General features: G+C 35.5%; 1 protein-coding gene and 1 non-coding gene across 2 annotated transcripts in view; one reads left to right on the top strand and one right to left on the bottom strand.

Moving 5' to 3' along the window:
- Positions 1-20,159, bottom strand: part of DCC (DCC netrin 1 receptor) — a 1,182,017-nt gene that overhangs the window by 197,694 nt on the left and 964,164 nt on the right. Inside the window, exon 13 of the mRNA XM_046024141.1 lies at positions 11,200-11,341. Coding sequence (XP_045880097.1) covers positions 11,200-11,341 — 142 coding nt within the window. The remainder of the gene's footprint in view (positions 1-11,199; positions 11,342-20,159) is intronic.
- Positions 9,047-9,153, top strand: LOC123954766. Its single transcript, XR_006821142.1, has one exon. It is a non-coding gene; the product is annotated as a U6 spliceosomal RNA (small nuclear RNA).

The raw sequence follows: 20,159 nt of genomic DNA, 5'->3' as shown, positions 1-20,159 counted from the left end.
AAAATCATCAGGTAGGCTTGTGCTCACTTTGATTTGTCCCTTAGTTTACATGACGTTGATCTGGATTTGTTAACATTTTGCACCCTTTCCTAGGCCCCATAGTTGATTACAGAGGCAGAGGGATTATAGAGTTCTTCCAGATATTAAAAATAATAGGGAGAGAATTCTGAGAGGAAATGCTTACCTAATCATTGTAATTCATAACTTTCATAGTGTTCTTTTCTGACATAGTTTTAGACCATCAAGAATATTCTTTTGTATTAAGTAGAAATTTAACTTTATTTTTCTTTGAAATGGATGGTCAATTGTGCTAATACCATCTCCAATAATGATTAGAAACACCATCTGTGTTGGTCAGTTTTATGTGTCAACTTGGCTGGACTCAAGTCCCCACTTTTCAATCAAACACTAATCTAGGTGTTGCTGTGAAGGTATTTTAGAGATGTGTCTAAAGTCCATATTCAATTGATTTTTTTTTTATTTATTTTTTCAGTGTAACAGTATTCATTCTTTTTGCACAACACCCAGTGCTCCATGCAAAACGTGCCCTCCCCATTACCCACCACCTGGTCCCCCAACCTCCCACCCCTGACCCTTCAAAACCCTCAGGTTGCCCCAACCTCCCACCCCTGACCCTTCAAAACCCTCAGGTTGTTTTTCAGAGTCCATAGTCTCTTATGGTTTGCCTCCCCTCCCCAATGTCCATAGCCCGCTCCCCCTCTCCCAATCCCACCTCCCCCCAGCAACCCCCAGTTTGTTTTGTGAGATTAAGAGTCATTTATGGTTTGTCTCCCTCCCAATCCCATCTTGTTTCATTTACTCTTCTCCTATCCCCCTACCCCCCCATGTTGCTTCTCCATGTCCTCATATCAGGGAGATCATATACACAATGGAATACTATGCAGCCATCAAAAGAAATGAAATCATGCCATTTGCGACGACGTGGATGGAACTAGAGCGTATCATGCTTAGTGAAATAAGTCATTCAGTTGATTTTAAGTAAGGAATATTATCCTAGTGCAGGGGAGGGGTCAGATTCAACCTGGTGAAAGGTCTTACCTGAAGAAGAAATTTCACCTGCAGACAGCAACTTCAGCTCGAGAGTTTCCGCCTGCCCTTCCTAAGCCTGCTGTATAGATTTTGGAATCACCTAGCCAGCCATCACAATCAATTAAGCCAATTTCTTGTAATAAATGTCTTAGTACACATCACCACAGGTTCTGTGCCTCTTGTTGTACCCTGACTGAGATACCATCTTATCACACGCAATATCTGACATAAAACGGAAATCTTTAAATGCCCTATATTCTGTTCCATTCATTTGAATGGAACTTAAATCAAGTAAGTTTATGTGTGCAGAATCTATCTATTTTTAGTAGGAATGTATTAAAACATCTCACTAGAAAGTAGATAGGAGTAGTAAAAATGACTCACTAGGAAGGAGAAAGATCTCTCCTTCAAATTTTGCCAAATTTTCATTTATATATAGTATGCTGAGGATCTGCCAGTATCACTAATTCAGTTTTGAATAAAACAAAAAGCTACTAACAGTTTGGAGTGAAATTATGAGGAAATTTAGGGACTATCATACATCAAGTATTTCCCCAATGGAGTCTTGCTTGACCAGCCTGACCTATTGATCAGAACATCCCTTCCAACCAGGGAAGAGGGGTTGTTGATATCATCCTCTCTGACATCTGTAGTGAGGGTTTAACATGTTGTATATATTATTAATGAGTAGGTCACTCAGAAAATCCTGCCAAATTTCCTTGAACTATTGTATTTTAGCTTCAACTTTTTAATTTTGCATTTTATTCTAGAATACACCTGTGTAATCTCTCTCACAAAAACACACCTAGAAATTCTAGATTAAGTATAAAAAAGTCTAAATATATACATAAAATCCCAATATCAAAAGAGATATTAATTAACATTTATTCAGATGGCCTATCGAGCACTATGTAGATGTATGTCTAACTAACAAAGTTATCTTGTGAACAAGAATGCCTTTGGAATGAGAAAGTCACCAAGTGAAGGCACTTACTCAACCCTTTAACTTATTAGAAGAGTTCTTCCTTAGATTGCACTGAATATGCTTTACTGTAGTCTGTTTGCAGATAAGCTTAGTTTTATACAGCAGGGATAAAAGAAAACTAAATTCCTCTCTTAAAATATCTTTACCCAAGTCTTCTGAATCTACATTTTGTCTTCTGAAACCTGTACCAACAGGATTGAACCTATGACATTCTTCTATATCTAGAGAAGTGTAAGATGCCGTGATAGGCAGAACCAGACATTTTGGCTTTTCTGAGAGGCGTTCTGGATATTACCTTCAGAATTCTAGGTTGCAAATATTCCTGCTTCTTTGTTGTGAGGCGTACTTGCCTGGGCAAGTTTTAGATGTACCGAAAGCTCTCTTAGTCTCAATTTCCCATCTAAAGTAATTAGGCAATAATTGTTTTTCCATCTTATAAAGTACTTTTGAGAATCAAATGACAAGCTGCTTTTCTAAAATAGTTTATATAACTAAACATTTAATGGATATAAAGATAACATTGGCAAATTACTTTCTGACTTGATTTTCCCATACTGTATGATTTTGCTGCAGAATACATTATTACTCCCAGTCTAGAGATAAAGATAATAAGGTTCAGAGAAATTAAGCAAGGTTACTATGTGGGGCTTTAATCACAACCTGGATGCTCTTGGGTGAAGACCCTTGGTTCTGTCCTATCTCCTGGTTGGGGCCCCAAAAACATTCTCCTCAGCGACCTACCTGGCCCAGGCTGGGGCCTAAGTGGGACATCGGTAACAAACATAAAGCCCTATGCAAATATGCAAGGAATTTTTGTCTAAAATGATTATATCCAGAATTGAAAAATAAACAGGCAGGCAGGAAAGAATCCATGATTCTATAATTTAAAAAAATGGATCACTAAGCATGATACGCTCTAGTTCCATCCACATCGTCGCAAATGGCAAGATTTCATTTCTTTTGATGGCTGCATAGTATTCCATTGTGTATATATACCACATCTTCTTTATCCATTCATCTGTTGATGGACATCTAGGTTCTTTCCATAGTTTGGCTATTGTAGACATTGCTGCTATAAACATTCGAGTGAAATAAGTCAATCGGAGAAAGACAACTATCATATGATCTCCCTGATATGAGGACATGGAGAAGCAACATGGGGGGGTAGGGGGATAGGAGAAGAATAAATGAAACAAGATGGGATTGGGAGGGAGACAAACCATAAATGACTCTTAATCTCACAAAACAAACTGGGGGTTGCTGGGGGGAGGTGGGATTGGGAGAGGGGGAGCGGGCTATGGACATTGGGGAGGGGAAGCGAACCATAAGAGACTATGGACTCTGAAAAACAACCTGAGGGTTTTGAAGGGTCAGGGGTGGGAGGTTGGGGCAACCTGAGGGTTTTGAAGGGTCAGGGGTGGGAGGTTGGGGGAACAGGTGGTGGGTAATGGGGAGGGCACGTTTTGCATGGAGCACTGGGTGTTGTGCAAAAAGAATGAATACTGTTACGCTGAAAAAATAAATAAAATGGAAAAATAAATAAATAAATAAATAAATAAATAAAAATGGATCAAACTATGAGTTCAATAAAATTTCAAATTCAGTGTAGAATTAAGTTTTTCCTCTCACTTAGAAAAAAGTATTACCATTAGAAAGAGGAGGTGTCTTCAAGTTATAACAACGATCACCATGAACAAGCAAGTTGTTGAGACGCAAACCTGGATAGCTAGTATCTAAATATCTTTCAAAACAGTATCTATCTATCATCCATCTATCTATCTATCTGTCTATCTATTCATTCATTCACTGAAGGTGGGGTAAAGGGAAACCTGTTTGGAATCAAAAGCTTTTTTGTTTGTGTATTTCTAAAAGTCACTTCCTGGGATGTGTTTCCTGTGTTGGACAAGTAGAGAATTTAAATAGCATTTTTTTAAAGAAATAGGTAGGAAAGCTTTGATTTAATTTATTCTAGAGTTATGCAGCTCCTTTAGCTGTGAAGCTAATTGTCAATTTTTTATTATCCAACAGATACCTTTTTCTTTTTTTTTTCTTTTTTCTTTTTTATTTATTTGACAGAGAGAAATCACACTAGGCAGAGAGGCAGGCAGAGAGGAGGAAGCGGGCTCCCTGCGGAGCAAGAGAGCCCGATGTGGGGCTCGATCCCAGGACCCTGGGATCATGACCTGAGCCGAAGGCAGAGGCTTTAACCCACTGAGCCACCCAGGCGCCCCCAGATACTTTTTCAATTGTGCATTATTCCACTTTGTGTATCCCTCTATACACACAAAATCACACATTCATTGTCTGTGGTTGGCAACACATTACCTACGGTTTAAGAGCTAGGGGTATAGGTTTTCAATTCAGGCAATATTAGTTTTACTCTACCACTCATGAAGTACACGACCTTGAAAAGCTTGCTTACCCTCCCTCTTTGCCTAAGTGTCCTCATTAATAAAATGGGAATATATACATAAAAAATTGTTACAAAGACTAAATTTGAAAAAAAATATATAAAGTGTTTTTCCTATAGATGTTTTCCAGCTTTGCCAAGGAATATTATTAATACATCAAAAAACGGACATATTTGCTGTATACATTTTGATGAGTTTGGACATATGCAAACATCCATGAGACCATTACTACAACCACAGGAATAACCACTTCCAAAAGATTACTCGTGTCCTCTTTTTTTTTTTTTTTGTAATGGTAGAAACACTTAGCATGAGATCTACTTTGGTAAAAATTTTTAAGTGCACAATACAGTATTGTTTTATAGAAAATCTCTAGAATTTATTCATGTTGTATAACTGTCACTTTATACCCAATGAACAACTCCATTTTACCCTCCCTTTCTTCATTGGCAAACACCATTCTATTCTCTGCTTTCATGAGTTTGACTATTTTAAATGGCTCATATAAAAGGAATCATGCAGTATTTGTCCTTCTGTGACTGACTTATTTCACTTCGCATGTTTTCCAGGTCCATCTATGTTGTTGCAAATGGCAGGCTTTCCTTATTTTATTTAAGACTGAATAATATTCCATTGTGTATCTATTTTTACCACATTTTCTTTATCTATTTGTCAGTGGACATTTGAATTGTCTATCTTGGCTGTTGTGAATAGTGCTACAACGAACATGTGAATGTAGATAACTCTTCTACATCCTGATTTTAATTCTTTTGGATATGTTCCCAGATGCGGGATAGGTGGATCATATGGCAGTTCTATTTTTAATTTTTTGAAGAAACTCCGTACTGTTTTCAGCATAGTGGCTGTTGTCAAATTTCATGTTGGTATTATTATTGTTGTAAATGTTAAAGTTAGTTTAAATACCAATTATCATTTACAGATTCATATGATAGAGTCATTAATAATACAGTGAATTAAGGATGACAATATTTTATAGTACAAGGAGTACATAACTAGGACCTGAAATGCCTACAGTCTGGTTGGTAGATCTTAACAACGTCACTCTTCAAATCTGTTACTCTTCTGCAAAACAAGGGCCATGCATGAGATGAATGGTGTTTTTCCCACTCTGTTTTTCAGGGACTCTAGGTCGATCTCAATGTGCGTGTGTGTATGTGAGGGTGGGTGTGTGTGTGTATGTTGGTGCCTCTGTGGGTGCATGCTTGTGCCTGAGTGTTTCCTAGATGTTTCTAAGTATAATTTGGTGTAAGTAGCAATGCTTTTCCTAGCTGTGAAAAAAATGTATTGTTGAAAGCAGATGGTCTTCTGCCTGTTTGTATCCCTAATACTAAGTGCCTTCAAGCTCTGTATTTCTGTTCTCTTTCTAATTTTATACAACTTATGGTTAGAGATGGTGCATTATTCAAAGAATATAATTTCCCTTTAGTCCCCTAATGTCAACCTTGTTGTGAAAGTCTATGCTACTGTATCATTTTTCAGTCCATAAAATATCAATGCATGCTTATCATTATGTTTATTCTGTATTGGCCATGAAACACAAGAAAACTCTTACATTCAATTCTAAATAACCTTCTCTGAAGAGTACTCAAAATTAAAAACAACACTTTAAAATTTAGTTGACATGGGATCTCACAATGAAATTGGTAACAGTGATTTAAAATCCTTGTTATAACTGAATTACTTTGTTATTGCAGATGCCTCATTATCCTAGTAAAAAACACACATAACAAAAAACACCTGTCTAACAGAAAGAGGACTGTAAAAAAAAAAAGTTTGAGTCTCTTCACCTGAATATTTATACCACCCAAATAAAGCATTCTGACATTTCCAATTTTCTAACAGAAAAATCAATATATCCTCATATCTTAAAGGTATTGGAAACATGGGGTCAAATCTTGTACATTCTAAAGTGCTGCAGATTCATAAAAAAATCAATTACTTCTGCGAACTAAAAATTGCATAAATTAGTAAACATATCCTGGGGACAAGTCAAAACCACAACCAATCTACCAGTGTGTAGTACTTTCTGGCTCCTTGATGCTTTCTAGTACTGAAGACATTTCCACATCTAGAAAAGCAACAGGCATTACCGAAGTTGGGTCACACATAAGGGAAGAGCAAGGCAGAGGCTCTGTGAAACTCTTTTTTAATGTTTTAAGGATATGAGACTATTTTATGAAGACTTTTATTTCTTCATTTCAAATGAAAAATAGAGTCTGTGTGACTTTGTCATACAATAAATATCACATAACCTTATAAATATTAACTGCCCAGATTGTTTATCTTCCCAAATTCACTTTATAATTATTGAAGAAGGAACAGTATGAACGAAGGATTCAAATTTGGAGTTCAGATTCATATAAATCTATACAGATGGGACTGGGCATTTGTGAGCTATTCCAACAGCAAGCTAATTAATCCATCCTATTTCTTTGCTTTTGACCAGAATGGTATTAAACCAGAGTGGTAATGGGTTATATCTCATGCTAATTAAAAACTCTAATTGTCCCATATATTTTAGAAGAATAAAATACAGGACTGAATTATTTATTTTTGAACAAAGTTTATTAGAGAATATAATTGTCCTCAAGAAGAAAAATAAAAGGAGTCTGTAGTGAGTTGAAGAGTGTTCACCTCAAAACTCATGTATACTTGGAACTTCAGAATGTGACCTTACTTGGAAATGGGATCTTTATAAATATAATCAGTCAAGGATCTTTTTTTTTTTTAAGATTTTTTTAATTTATTTTTTGACACAGAGAGAGAGATCACAAGTAGGCAGAGAGGCAGGCAGAGAGGAGGGGGAAGTAGGCTCCCTGCTGAGCAGAGAGTCCAATGTGGGACTCGATCCCAGGACCCTGAGATCATGACCTGAGCCGAAGGCAGCGGCTTAACCCACTGAGCCACCCAGGCGCCCCGAATTAGTCAAGGATCTTGAGATGAAACCATCCTGGATTTATAGTGGGGTCTATCCAATGACTGGTGTCCTTATGCAAAGGTAGGAGAGGCATATCTATAAGCCAAAGAATGACAAGAATTGCCAGCAACCAGCAGAGGTTAGGAGAGAAACATGGATGAGTTTTCCTTCAGAAACTCCAGAAGGAACCATCCTTGATGATGCCTTTATTACAGACTTTTTGCCTTTTTTTTTTTTTAATGATTTCAATTTCTGTAAAGATCCTAAAAGTTTGTATATTTAGGGAGTCAGAATTTTTGATAATACTGAGTTGAATGGGGACGCTTGGGTGGCTCAGTTGGTTAAGCTGCTGCCTTCGGCTCGGGTCATGATCCTGGGGTCCTGGGATCCAGTCCTGCATTGGGCTCCTTGTCCAGCAGGGAGCCTGCTTCTCTTTCTGCCTCTGCCTGCCACTCTGCCTGCTTGTGCTCTATGACAAATAAATAAAATATTTAAAAAAAATACTGAGTTGAATGTATTAAATTCCATTTGCCACAAATATCATAATTACTAAACATTTCATACCAGCAGTTTCTCTAGGCTGTGGGGCTACTATTCTTTATTTTCTGGACCACTTGCCATTTAGCTGTTCAGTGGACATGGAATTGGCTTCAGTGGTAGGAATTTTCAATTTTGGTATGATATGACATGACATATGGTATGACATGATATGACATAATATGACACTAGAGTCTTGAATTTTTTCATTTTATATGTACAATTTAAAAAACACATATTTAATTGTTATGTAAATAATAATCATTATCAATATTTTGGTATATATATTACTCTAAATATTTTTCTACCAACTCATTTTTTTATTTATAAATATGGGCTTGTATATTAATGTTGATTTACAGTTTAGTTATTCACATAACAGTATGTTTTAAATATTTACATGTGACTTAATAGTTTTATATTATATCATTTGCAACAGATCATATCATTTGCAACAATGGCTTCTAACAGTATTCCATGACATGATTTTGATGAAATATTTTAGGAAACTGCCTATATTTGGATACTTGAAGTCTTTTTTTCTTATAATTGGGTGTTAAAGTAACAGTGCAATGAACTTATTTATAATTAAAAGCTTCACAGAAAATATGGCTCAGAATTGGAATAAATTCTTAGTAGAAAACTTAGATCATATATCTATGAAGATCTCTGCCTCTTTCTCTCTCCCATTCTCTCTCTCACACACACATATTTACACCTGTGTATAACACATATCTCCACATTGCTTTCCAGAGAGATTCCAGAATCTTCTGGCCCACAGAAGTATAGGAGTATTCATTATTTCTCTCAGATGCTTTCCAAAACAAGGTATCATCATTCATTTATATCTTTATTACTTTAATCAAAGGAAAATGCTAACTCATTTTTGTTTCAATTTGCATTTCTCTACTAATGAGTTTGAACATTTTATCATGCATATTGGCTTTTTATAGTTCTATAAACTGAGTATCCAATCCTTAGTTTTTCAATCAGAACATTTATCCTTTAATTATTCTATAAAATTTTTAAAAATATTTTTGACCTTTTCCTTTTGAGAAGAAAAATTAAAAAAAAAAAAGGTTTCAGGACTTCAAATGTCAATATCTACCAAAAAAATAAGGCATGGTGCTTGCTCCAGTAGCACGTACACTAAAATTGGAGTGACACAGAGAAGATTAGCACAGCCTCTATTCGAGGATGACTTGCAAATTCTGGATGCAGTCCACATTTTGTATGATATAGATCAAAATTTTAAGAAAGTAGATCCCAGGAGTCCTCAACACAAGGAAATTTTTTCTTTTTCTTTTTGTTGTATCTATCTGAGATAATGCTTTTAATTAAACTGAGAGTGGCAATTATTTCACAATAAACAAAAATCAAACCATTGCACTGTATACCTTAAACTTATACAAAGACATATGACAATTATACCACAATAAAATTGGGGCACTTGGATACAATTATCCTTAGAGACTCTTCTTCCAGTCTAGTATTATATCTTGGCAATTATACTTAAAACTTTCAGCAAGATTTTTTCAATCTTGGCGATTTCTTTCAAAATAAACTACATGTCGTACTAAGTATCCCATTGAGCACATATGCCTCGCCTCAACTTCAGTTATTGTTACCTTCTTCCTGTAATTTCATCAGGAAAAAAGACTTAGGGTCTTTGCTTTTCTTAAGCTTCTTAAATGATGTGGTAGAGTGCCATAACTTCTGCTTACAGACAATAATACCTGCTTAAGAGATTTTGTCCAGATATAAAACAAGTAGTGTGATTTTTGACAATCTACCTTGGAAGAATTCTCACCATTAGGCTAAAATTTTACAGGCATAAAAGGGGGAAAAAAACTGATGGGAAAAGCAGGTTTTGATCAAGTCTCAGCTTGTGGGCTGAACAAGCAGCTTAAAATGTATGGGTTGTGTGTGTGTGTGTGTGTGTGTGTGTACACACTATGATTTCAAATGAAAATTTAGTGAGTACTTGGAATAGAGAAAGGAGTAAAATATGGGTTATTTTCGCCTTTTCTTGTTTGCAATGATAGTTTACTTTATCTATTAGCTGTCAGTTATGCATTCCAGTTTGTATATTTTCCTGGACCCAGTTTATGCGCCATTCCAGATTTGCTCAACTTCACCCACCAGTTCCTATCACGAGCCACTGCTATATGCTTTGCTTCCCAAGTCCCCGGCAATAGCTCATGCTCTTCTTAGAGCTATAAGGCCGCCTTGAGTACCGTTGCTACCTTAAACCAAGCAACCACCATATAAAGTACTCACTGACAAGGAGAGAACTCCATATTTGCATACTCACTAGATGCTCTAACTTCGCAGGTGCTGTTTGGAGATACAGAATATATAATAGCCTATTGGTGGACTTTGACCAATGACAGGCTTCCTATCCAGCCACTGACTGTGATACATAGTGCTTCTTGTGGCCTTTGAGGAGACACCCTGGGAGGCCAGGTGAAGTCTGTTTACTCTAAACTTGTGGCCACCGCAATGATATGTCACCATTATTGATTTCTCATCTTCCTTTATCACTTTCTTTCTTCCCTCACTGGTGCTTTCCTGGGCTTTCACCCCCCAAGAGGCATTATGTTGAAAGCATACCTCAGGCTCTGTTTTCTGGGAACCTGGCCTGACATGAATTAAAGGTTTTAATAGTTAAAATTAAATAGACACATGATTATTAATTTTATAAAATAAAATGCATGTTATTTAACTACAGCACAGAAACTGGGTCCGGTTTTCATAAAGAAGCTTTACTTACTATGAGCTACACCAATATTGCTACAAAAGTGAATTTACTTTTATGTTTATAGAAAGTAGAACAGTCTTTATTTCCCAAACTACACTTCTCCACATTTTCCAACCCCATCCTCACTGCTGGAGATTAGGGGAAGAGGGATCAAAGTAACTTAAACTTGGGACCATTTGATTAGATGGTTTTTTAAGTTTATTAGTTAAAAAGTTAAAAGTTATTTGACAAGAGAAGCTGTTGTTGAATCAGCAATGCTGAGAAGCTAATTTGGATAAAAAAATCGATACATTTATTAAGATCATGATCCAGAGGCAAAATATGTACTGAAAGCATTATAGAGAATATCAAGTTAAGAATATAAAGCTTATTCTTGTTCAGACCCATAAATGTCACCTGTCAGGAAAAACAACAACAATAACAACAAAAGAATGTTCCCTGGAAGTGAGAGTACATTTTATTTCTAAAGCACTTAATTCATCAAAACCTTGCAACATTACACCATGAGAACACTGACCTGTGAAAAGGTACCAGAGGTTGTTGGGCTCCAATGTTTCCATCTCACCCCTGCGGGTCGTCTTTCTGTGTCGAATTTTATAGCCAGTAATAAATCCATTTTGTGTGCCTGATGGAGGAGGCAGCCAGCTTACTTTGATACTCTGCAAGATAATAGATGTAAATTAAAACATTGGAGAGAATAAGGATGACAGGATGGGGTCAAAGAAATGACCCAAACCTAAGTGTGAATAAAGTAGAGAGGCAAGAAGTGCTAGGGATTACCCCACAGAACCAAATTAAAGCCATTCTTACTATCTGACATATTCCTCTTCGTATGATTTTGACAAAAATATATAATTCGACTGATTACACCTCTTCTTTGTAAATGCCACTAAAATGACAGTAAAATATTCTAAAGGGTATAAACCTATAAGGAAATAGAGAATAGGAGTCTAATGGATGAGAGACGTTAACAAATATTTAAGAGGTGCAAACTGAGAGAAGTGTGGTGGCTGAGTCAAACGAGAAAGATGAAACCTAAATTACCCCTTAAGAGATATTAATGAAAAATAAGGTGATTTACATGACAAAGTTCAGGGAAGACTAGAAATTGTTGCTTCCTAAGTACCTTGAAAGACAAGACTGAAGCATGGTGTTGAAATAAAAGATGGTTTGAGAATCCTACTCACATTCAGTAAAATCAATCTACTAACACTCAGTGATCTGGGAGTAGCTGGCAGTTTTATCCTCTAGGGATATTGAAACAGAATCCACAGATTCAGAGATAGGAGGCAGAGAGGAAAGCAGAGATGAGGGCAAGGGACTTATTTTTGACTTATTAAGTCAAAGACACCCAAGTCTTCTTTCTTCCTCTGCAGTCAGAGCAGTGAAAAGCAGGTGTATATTCCCCAGGCAGAATATCAGGTAATAACTCTCTAGAGAGAATTTTAAGTTAGGTCCTAGAGAAAATAACAGCCAGATTTCTGATTAATCCCCCAATAATGAGGTTCCCACTTAATAACCCAACTCGTGCACTAGAATTTGCACGTTTCAATCAAATTTTAGTATCTATTTCATTTTAATGTAAACCAGAAATTTAAGACTATCAGACATTTAGAAAAAAGCCTTTACTATAAAAGAGGAAAAAATACGTAAGAACATAATGGCCCTTGAAGGAAACAGCACTGATGCTTAGAGCAGAGAAGGGATCCAAAAACCTATCATTAATACCCAGATAATCTAAGGGAAGACAGTGCATCTGTGAAAGGAATAAAAATACAGAAAAAATAAAGATTATTTTAAAATATGATATTTGTAATTTGGTTGCATCAGCTAAATATTCAACAAATAACTTGGAAGATAAATTAAAAGAAATCTCCTAAATTTTAGTGGGTTAAAAAAAAAAGATGAACATAGAAATTTGGAGAGAAAAGAAATTAGAGTTTTAGTCCATAATTCCCAACATCCAACTAATAAGATGAAATAATGAAAAAAAAATAGGAAAAATAGAAGGCAGAAAATTACTGAAGAACAAAAACAAAAACAAGAACCCCCCCCTGAAATAAAAAACTTACAGAACTAGAAAATTTGAGACTTCAGTCTAAAAAGGATTATGGACTGTCTGAATCATGCATGAAAAAAAAAAACTACATTAAGGCACATTACTGGGAAACACTACAGCCTCATGGAGAGAGAGGATCCAAAAGTTTCCAAAATGGGGGACAAAAAGCAGGTCACATAAAAAATGATCAGGAGTCAAAATAGTAAGGAGTAGGATTTCTCAATATTTAAAGTTAGAAACAACAGACCGGTACTTACAAAATTCTAATCCTAATATTTTAAACCTGGACTTCCAAGGCTATACAAACAAACTACCAAGTGTAAGGAAAATACAACACAAGTGTAAGAATATATGCTTATATAAGTACAACTAGAGGGAATTTTCAGAAATACATGGTTTCAAACATATCCATCTCCATTCCTTTTATCAGGAGACTAATGAGGGTGTGTTTCGGGAAAATGAGAGCAGAAACAGAAAGAAAAAGATAAGAAATCCAAGAAATGGGGAATCTAAGAAAAAAAAAAGGAATTCTCAGGAATACAGTAAAGAAAATTTTAATATGATATAAGATTGGAAATAATAAAACATAAACTTAAAAGAATACATACTATATAATTTCATTATATAAAGTTCAAGAATAGGCAAAACTAATTTATAGTAATACAAAGAAAACCAGCAGTTGCTCATGGCAGTTGTACTGGGGGACTAACTGGCTATGGGAAGAAAGAGACTTTTCAGTGTGATGGAAATATTCTGCATCTTTATTTCATGTTTGTTATATAGGTGGATGTAATCATCAAAATATATTATTATGGGGTGAATTGTGCCCCTGTTCTAAATTCACAAGTTTTAATCCCCAATACCTCAGAATTTGAGTGTATTTGGAGGTAGGGACTTTGAAGAAATTACTAGGTTAAGAGGCCAATTAGCATGAGGCCTAATCCAATATGACTAATGTCATTATAAGAAATAGAGATTCAGGGACAGACACAGAAGAAGACCATGTAAAGAAAGTGGAAGAAGAGAGTCATTTGTAAATCAAGGACAGAGGACTTGGGAGAAAAAAACTCTCCTGATACCTTGAACTTTGACTTCCAGCCTCCAGAGCTCTAAGAAAACGAGTAACTGGGTTTGTTTAGGTTTCCTAATCTGTGGGGTTTGCTACAGCATTTCCAGTGAAATAATACAATCATAGAAATAAACACTGAAGATTTCACTTCACTTTAATTAATTATACCTCTGAGCAGAAGAAGGACTAGAATGAAAATGAAGAGGAGGAGAAAGAAGAGTAGGAGGAGAAAAAAAGGAAGATGTTTGGTAAAGGGGAATAGGGATGGACATGTAAAAGAGTGCTAAATGCTGACATAAAAATAAATCAGCAGGTGATATCTAAAACTGGTGAACTAAAGCTATGGAATTAAGGCCAGCTACCTGAGCACACTCTTGTAAAACATGAAGGTAAATTCCAGAAAAGAAAGAGTGATGAACATGGGAGTCTGGAGGGAATGGGAGCAGGGCTGGTAAGGTAAGAGTCTATTAGTTTTAGTTACAAACCTATTTGAAAAAAATAATGTGCATGTAACACTTCGATGAACATTTAAATTAATAATTTTTTAAGATTTTATTTATTTATTTATTTATTTAGAGAGTGGTGGGGGGCAGAGGAAGAAGGAGAAAGAGAATCTTAAGCAGACTTCATGCTGAGTATGGAGCCTGTCGTGGGGCTTGATCTCACAACCCTGGGATCATGATCTGAGCTGAAATCAAGATACGGATACTTAACCGACTGAACTATCCAGGCCCCTAAATTAATTTTTAAAATAAACATATGAAGTTGTTCTTTTGAGGTGGTAGAAATGAATGACTGTCAGAAGGAGACCAGACACAAAGTCAGGGAATGGATTTCTGAGTCTCTGGCCCACAATGGAAGGAAGACTTTGATATTGTTTCAATCATGTGGAAGTAGCAGACGCAGGGCAGTATTCTCCAAGGGAACTGAAGTCAAAGCCTCTTCTTTTAGATTACTGTAAATTAGCTATTACTCTACAAATGACCAAGTGCCTTTGTCTAAAAGGATTTAATAAATTATGTAAAGTCAGTTACTGGCTAAGCATTTTTTTAAAATGTCAATGACATGCCAGTCAATTCTCATGACTTGTAGTAGCCATGTTCTATAACGTTGCCTCAAACACTCAATTTGTAAATACGGTAATACTACTCCTAGGGAAATACAGGTTTAAGTTCTTATGAGCCTCTGTTTACATTTTTGTCAATTCATCAATACATAACCTTGTTTTATATGTGTTTCTGCTTAAAGACATCTTATCCAATATTGTTGACACATTAACATTGAACTCATGGCCAATAGCACTATAACTCATGCCAGAATGAAGTTTATCTAACACATGGATTTTTCTCCCTAAGGCACATCACAGTCTCACTCAATAAGTGATACTAAGTAGCACTTCAGTATTATGCTTGGGGAGCATTTTAAATAATAAAATCACCAACAGAAAGCAAAAGTAAATAAATAAATGCAAAAGAAGAAAGTGGCATTTATTTGACCACAGAAAGGACACTTGGTTATAATATAAGAAGTTTCTCCTTGTTCAGTCTCAACTGGGAATGTGTTCTTCTGGAGATTCCAATTGTTTCATTGGTTCAGTGTTTCATTGGTTCAGATTCATGGTTCAGTGTGTGTACAAGTCTGCAAATGACCGGAAAAATATTGTGGGTATTGATTTGGGGTTACAAATACATTTTAGCAGGTAGGTGAATCTGCAAAATTCAGACTCTGAAAATAATAAGGATCAAGTGTAAATATACAACAAATACATTTTAATAATTTTAGGGGAACTTATATGAATAGAATTAATCTGATGATTTAAGTTCGAATATATCTGAAAGAGTACGACACTACTAAGATCATTTATCTCACCCTCACTACCCTTTAAATGTGACAAAATAATGCCACTCTTAAAAATACTTGTTAAAAATATTTTGTTTCCTTACTATAGACCTGGGAATGGTCTAAGCACCCTATATATCCAAGTCAGTTAGGTTTTTTATCCTCACAATGACCCTGAGTTAAGGTCTCTTGCCCTAATTTTGTACAATCACATAGATTAGGACACAGATAAGTAAGTACATTGAACCTATATGGCCACCAAGTGATAGAGGCAGGATTTGAACTGAAATTATATGATTTTGAAACTTGTATTCTTTACTATTTAATATTGCCTCCCATGGGAGTTCAAGAGGCTGAAAGTCTAATTCATACAGTTATTATTCATTCAAAATATGTTAACTGCATCTCTGCTGTGTAGCAAACACTATCTGGGGACTATAAAAACATCCAGACAAGTCATGGTATATCCATTGCGGCTGAGGATATAGATACATAAGCTCAATGAAAATACAAAGTGTTGAATACTAAAGCAGAGAGTCCCAGAAAATACAATGGAAATACAAGAGAAGAAGAAATTAACTGTCTCATATTGTCAAGAAAGACTTCAAATATGAAACAAGAAAGACTTCAAATATGAGTAAAACTTTATGGAGGGGATAGAAAAGATACACAAGACAAAGAGAATATCAAGAGGAAGCTCAAGATTTCATGACAATGTATAGCAGCACCTTCAAGTGAAGCTCAAGTAATCTCTTAATGGCTAGAGCCAATGGGACATATAGGACAATGTAATGGAAAAGTAGACTGGAAAAAAGTTAAAAGTCTTTTGGGACATGCCAAGCAGACATATGTTTGATGAGTGTGCTCATCCACGGCGTTTGGCTAAAGAGACAAACTAGTGAAAAAATAGTAATATGATGTCTCTGGACCCCAAAGAATATATAGCCTTAAATACATATATACTCTCCTATCCCTTTTCTCCACCCCTTCCCCCACATGTACATGCACATATGTGGATGTGTTGTTCTCAAGTGTTTTAGAAACTAGCAAAGAAAGCCAGATTTGATGAAGAGTCATACCTTATATTTACAACCCACTACTTATCTTACAATGCTTCAAGGTAGCCATGGCAGATATTATCACCATTTTACAATTTTACAAAAAAGAAAATTGAGGCACAGAGTTAAATGAGGGACAGAAGTCATCTTGTACTATCACAGAAAGATTATCCAATGTTTGAGCCTAATATTTTTATTAACTTACACTAAAATAATCATAGAACTTCTACTTGGAAATTCTACTCACCTAAATTCCCCCAAAATATTCTTGAAAGAAATAAAATCTGAATTTAAACAATTAGTTTTTAATACATCCAATCAGCTTCCCACAAATGGCCCTTGGCAAATCAAAAAGTGTTATTTTTATGGACTACAAGTTTATTTTTTAAAGTCAAAATTAAATTCAAGTAGAAAATAAAAATACAAAAGAAGACATTAAACTTTGACCAAGAGGTAGAAGCTTATGATTTCCAGTTACTACTTTGCTATGTGTCTTTGTTGAGTGACCTCTTTTAAGTCTTATAAATGACCCTAATCCCAATGCACATATTGAAACAAGGAGAATGATTGTGCTTTAGTATGTCTACAAATCACTTGCTAAGCCTGGGGAACTTAATTATACTAATGATTACATGAGCAATACTTAGTTTTTGACAGATAATAATTTTTCTTGATCATATTTGAGGATTTTCAGTGATTGTATAAATTATTCCCACATAGCCAATACCTTAATATCGATGTCTAGCATCAATTAATTAATAGAATCAGTGATACACTCTACATGCCTGGAGACAAAGCCCCTCAATGGTTATCATTCATCTTTGGAAGTAATTTCACCTCTTGTATTCATTCTCATAGATGGGCAGCAGCTAAGTTTATTAACATTTTTTATGCTTTTCATTGGTTTCAAGCAAGAACCAGCAGATGGCAAAGTCTCAAGTGGTCAAATTCTTTCCTTGCAGATTCTCCTTCTGCAGATGTGGCTGGGTGTCCTAAATTATATTGTTTTGGGACATTCATTCAAAGTATTCAGTAAATTTTTCATATTCAATGGCATAATGTATCTTATCTTCTGTATAGGATTTGTTGTCAGTGCTTAGGTCAGACTTCATTGCCTGTTCCCCCACAAAGTCACCTAAAGCTGTCACTGTTATGGGAACATTCTTGAACCTAGTCTTCATGGGTAAGTCTGGTAATTATTTTTATTAAAAATATTTAACACATGTCCTTTGGCATTTGAAAAATCCATTCTAATAGCTGTGACTTGACTTTTGGTTCTTTCATTACTTGAGAGGGTGAAATTAATCCTTTTCAATCTGTTGCCAGTGTTCTATCTTGAATCAAGGATTAATTTCACTTTTTTCTCCAGATTTGAAATAAAAGAAGAACTGTAAAATTTAGCTTCCCCAAATCCTTCCATCTCCTTTTTGATTATCATAAAAATGAATTTCTTTCCAAGTTAGCATGGTAGGAGCAGTTAGGTTTACTGATTGAAAAGAAAATCTGATTTCCCTGGCCATTATTTTCTAACTTTTTGAGATAATCCTATTCCATTTGGTGATGTGATATTATCCTTTTTATGGGCTCCACTAATTCCTTTCCTTGCTTTTCTTTCACTCTAGCACATGAGTAGTAAGTAACAAAACAGGAAAAAAAAAAAAAAAAACCAAACCTGATATGCCTGCCACCCCCAATTTTTCTCTGAAGCCACATTCCATAAGCTCCTATTTTTAAATTCCACATATCCCACAGGACACTGACCTTCTCCTTTACTCTCTCTAGAATGGACTGCAGAGGAAGATAGGCCCCATTCCAAACATATTCAGGGACTGTAGGAAAGACTTTTTTTTTTTTTTTTTTTTTTTTGATGGTTTCATCTGGATAGCATTCCCATAGAAGGGAATTGAAGGGTACCATTTGAAAGAAGGTCCTTACAGCAAATAAGAATGCCTTGGCCAAAACAGCAGGAATCCAAGGATATTGACACTTAATTGAAAATAAGTTTTGAACTTTGCCCTTTATTTCTGTTCTGTATTTCTGGTGACTTGTTGAATCTCATGTTGCATGAAGAATGAAATATGCTTTCCATACCCATGACATCCTATGCTTTTTTATTAAAGAGTGCTATCAGCACTTTTAAAGAACTTTTTTTATTGTATCTCTCATCTATCTCCATAGTTACATTCCCTCTGCCACTGCCCTAACTCAGACCTTAATTATCATGGCCCAGAATATTGCCACAGCTCACTAATTGATCCCCCTGCTTCCAGGTGTCACCCTGCTCACACCCATATGCATTATCTTCCTTATCAGGCGATGGGCTGCTAAAGTTCTCCAAGTCGGTTTTCTCATCTGCAATATAAGAAACACCTACCTTAAAGGGTTCTGATGTGGATTAAAGCAGATGATGGGAACATGCTTGGAACTTCAAGGGAGAGAAGGCGTTAAAGAGAAAAGGAGTGAGGCAAGAGGTTAAGAGTTTAAAAGACAGAGAGAGGGAAATAAAGGCAGAAGTAGACAAAGGTCCAAAGCAAGACCCTGTCTATCAGTAATGCTTCCAGGATGTGGACCTACTCACTTGGACACTGACTCAACAACTTTTCTTCTGCACGTGAACAGCATCGAGAGAGAGAAGTTACCTAATAACACTTCTTAAAATCCTTTTCTTCCATGAATATTTACTGAGCAATTTACTCTGTAGAGTGTGATTCACATTTCTTGGAATAGCCCATAGAACCTTCTGGTATAGGTGGAAAAGAAGAGATTGTGGAATACAATAGAGAGTTGAGGAATGTGGAAAAGTGAAGAAATGCTGTCTATATTTTTGGAGGTAGATTTGACAGGACACCGTGATTCATTGAATATCAGGTGTGAAGAAGGTAAAGTCATCAACATTGACTCAAGTTTCTGGCATAAGCTACTCAGTAGATGATGATGCATTTACTGGGATAAGACTGTCTGAAAAACAATCCACTTTCAGAAAAAAAAAAGAAGTTTCCTGGACCTTCTAGTAGTATTAATAAATGACACCAGAAGATAGAGAAACGAAGATACCCATATTAATGATATTCTAGTTAATGCTGGGAAGGGCATTTTCTAATTTTATCATTTAGAATAAATGATATCTTAATAATAGCCAAACTATACAATAACAACATTTAATATTTAACCTTTGATATTTATCTAAATATTTGGTAAATATTTTATTGGTGCTTAAAGAAACTAAATTGAATTTCAAACTGGAATAGAACTTAATTCACTAATTAAAGAGTATTTAAAAATTTTCTATGTATATAATTGTGTGAACAATTTCCAAAATATGTTTTGGCTCTTTAGAAACCTATACACTTTAAGGGGCTAACCGAGTATAGATTTGATGAAATGTCAATAAAATATTATGAAGGTTTACATTGAGATACCACCTGACACCAGTTAGAATGGCCAAAATTAGC

This window comes from Meles meles, chromosome 12, assembly GCF_922984935.1.
Source record: "Meles meles chromosome 12, mMelMel3.1 paternal haplotype, whole genome shotgun sequence".
NCBI lineage: Eukaryota > Metazoa > Chordata > Mammalia > Carnivora > Mustelidae > Meles > Meles meles.
The sequence above is the reverse complement of the archived record's forward strand: the minus strand, read 5'-3'. Positions and strand labels throughout refer to the sequence as shown.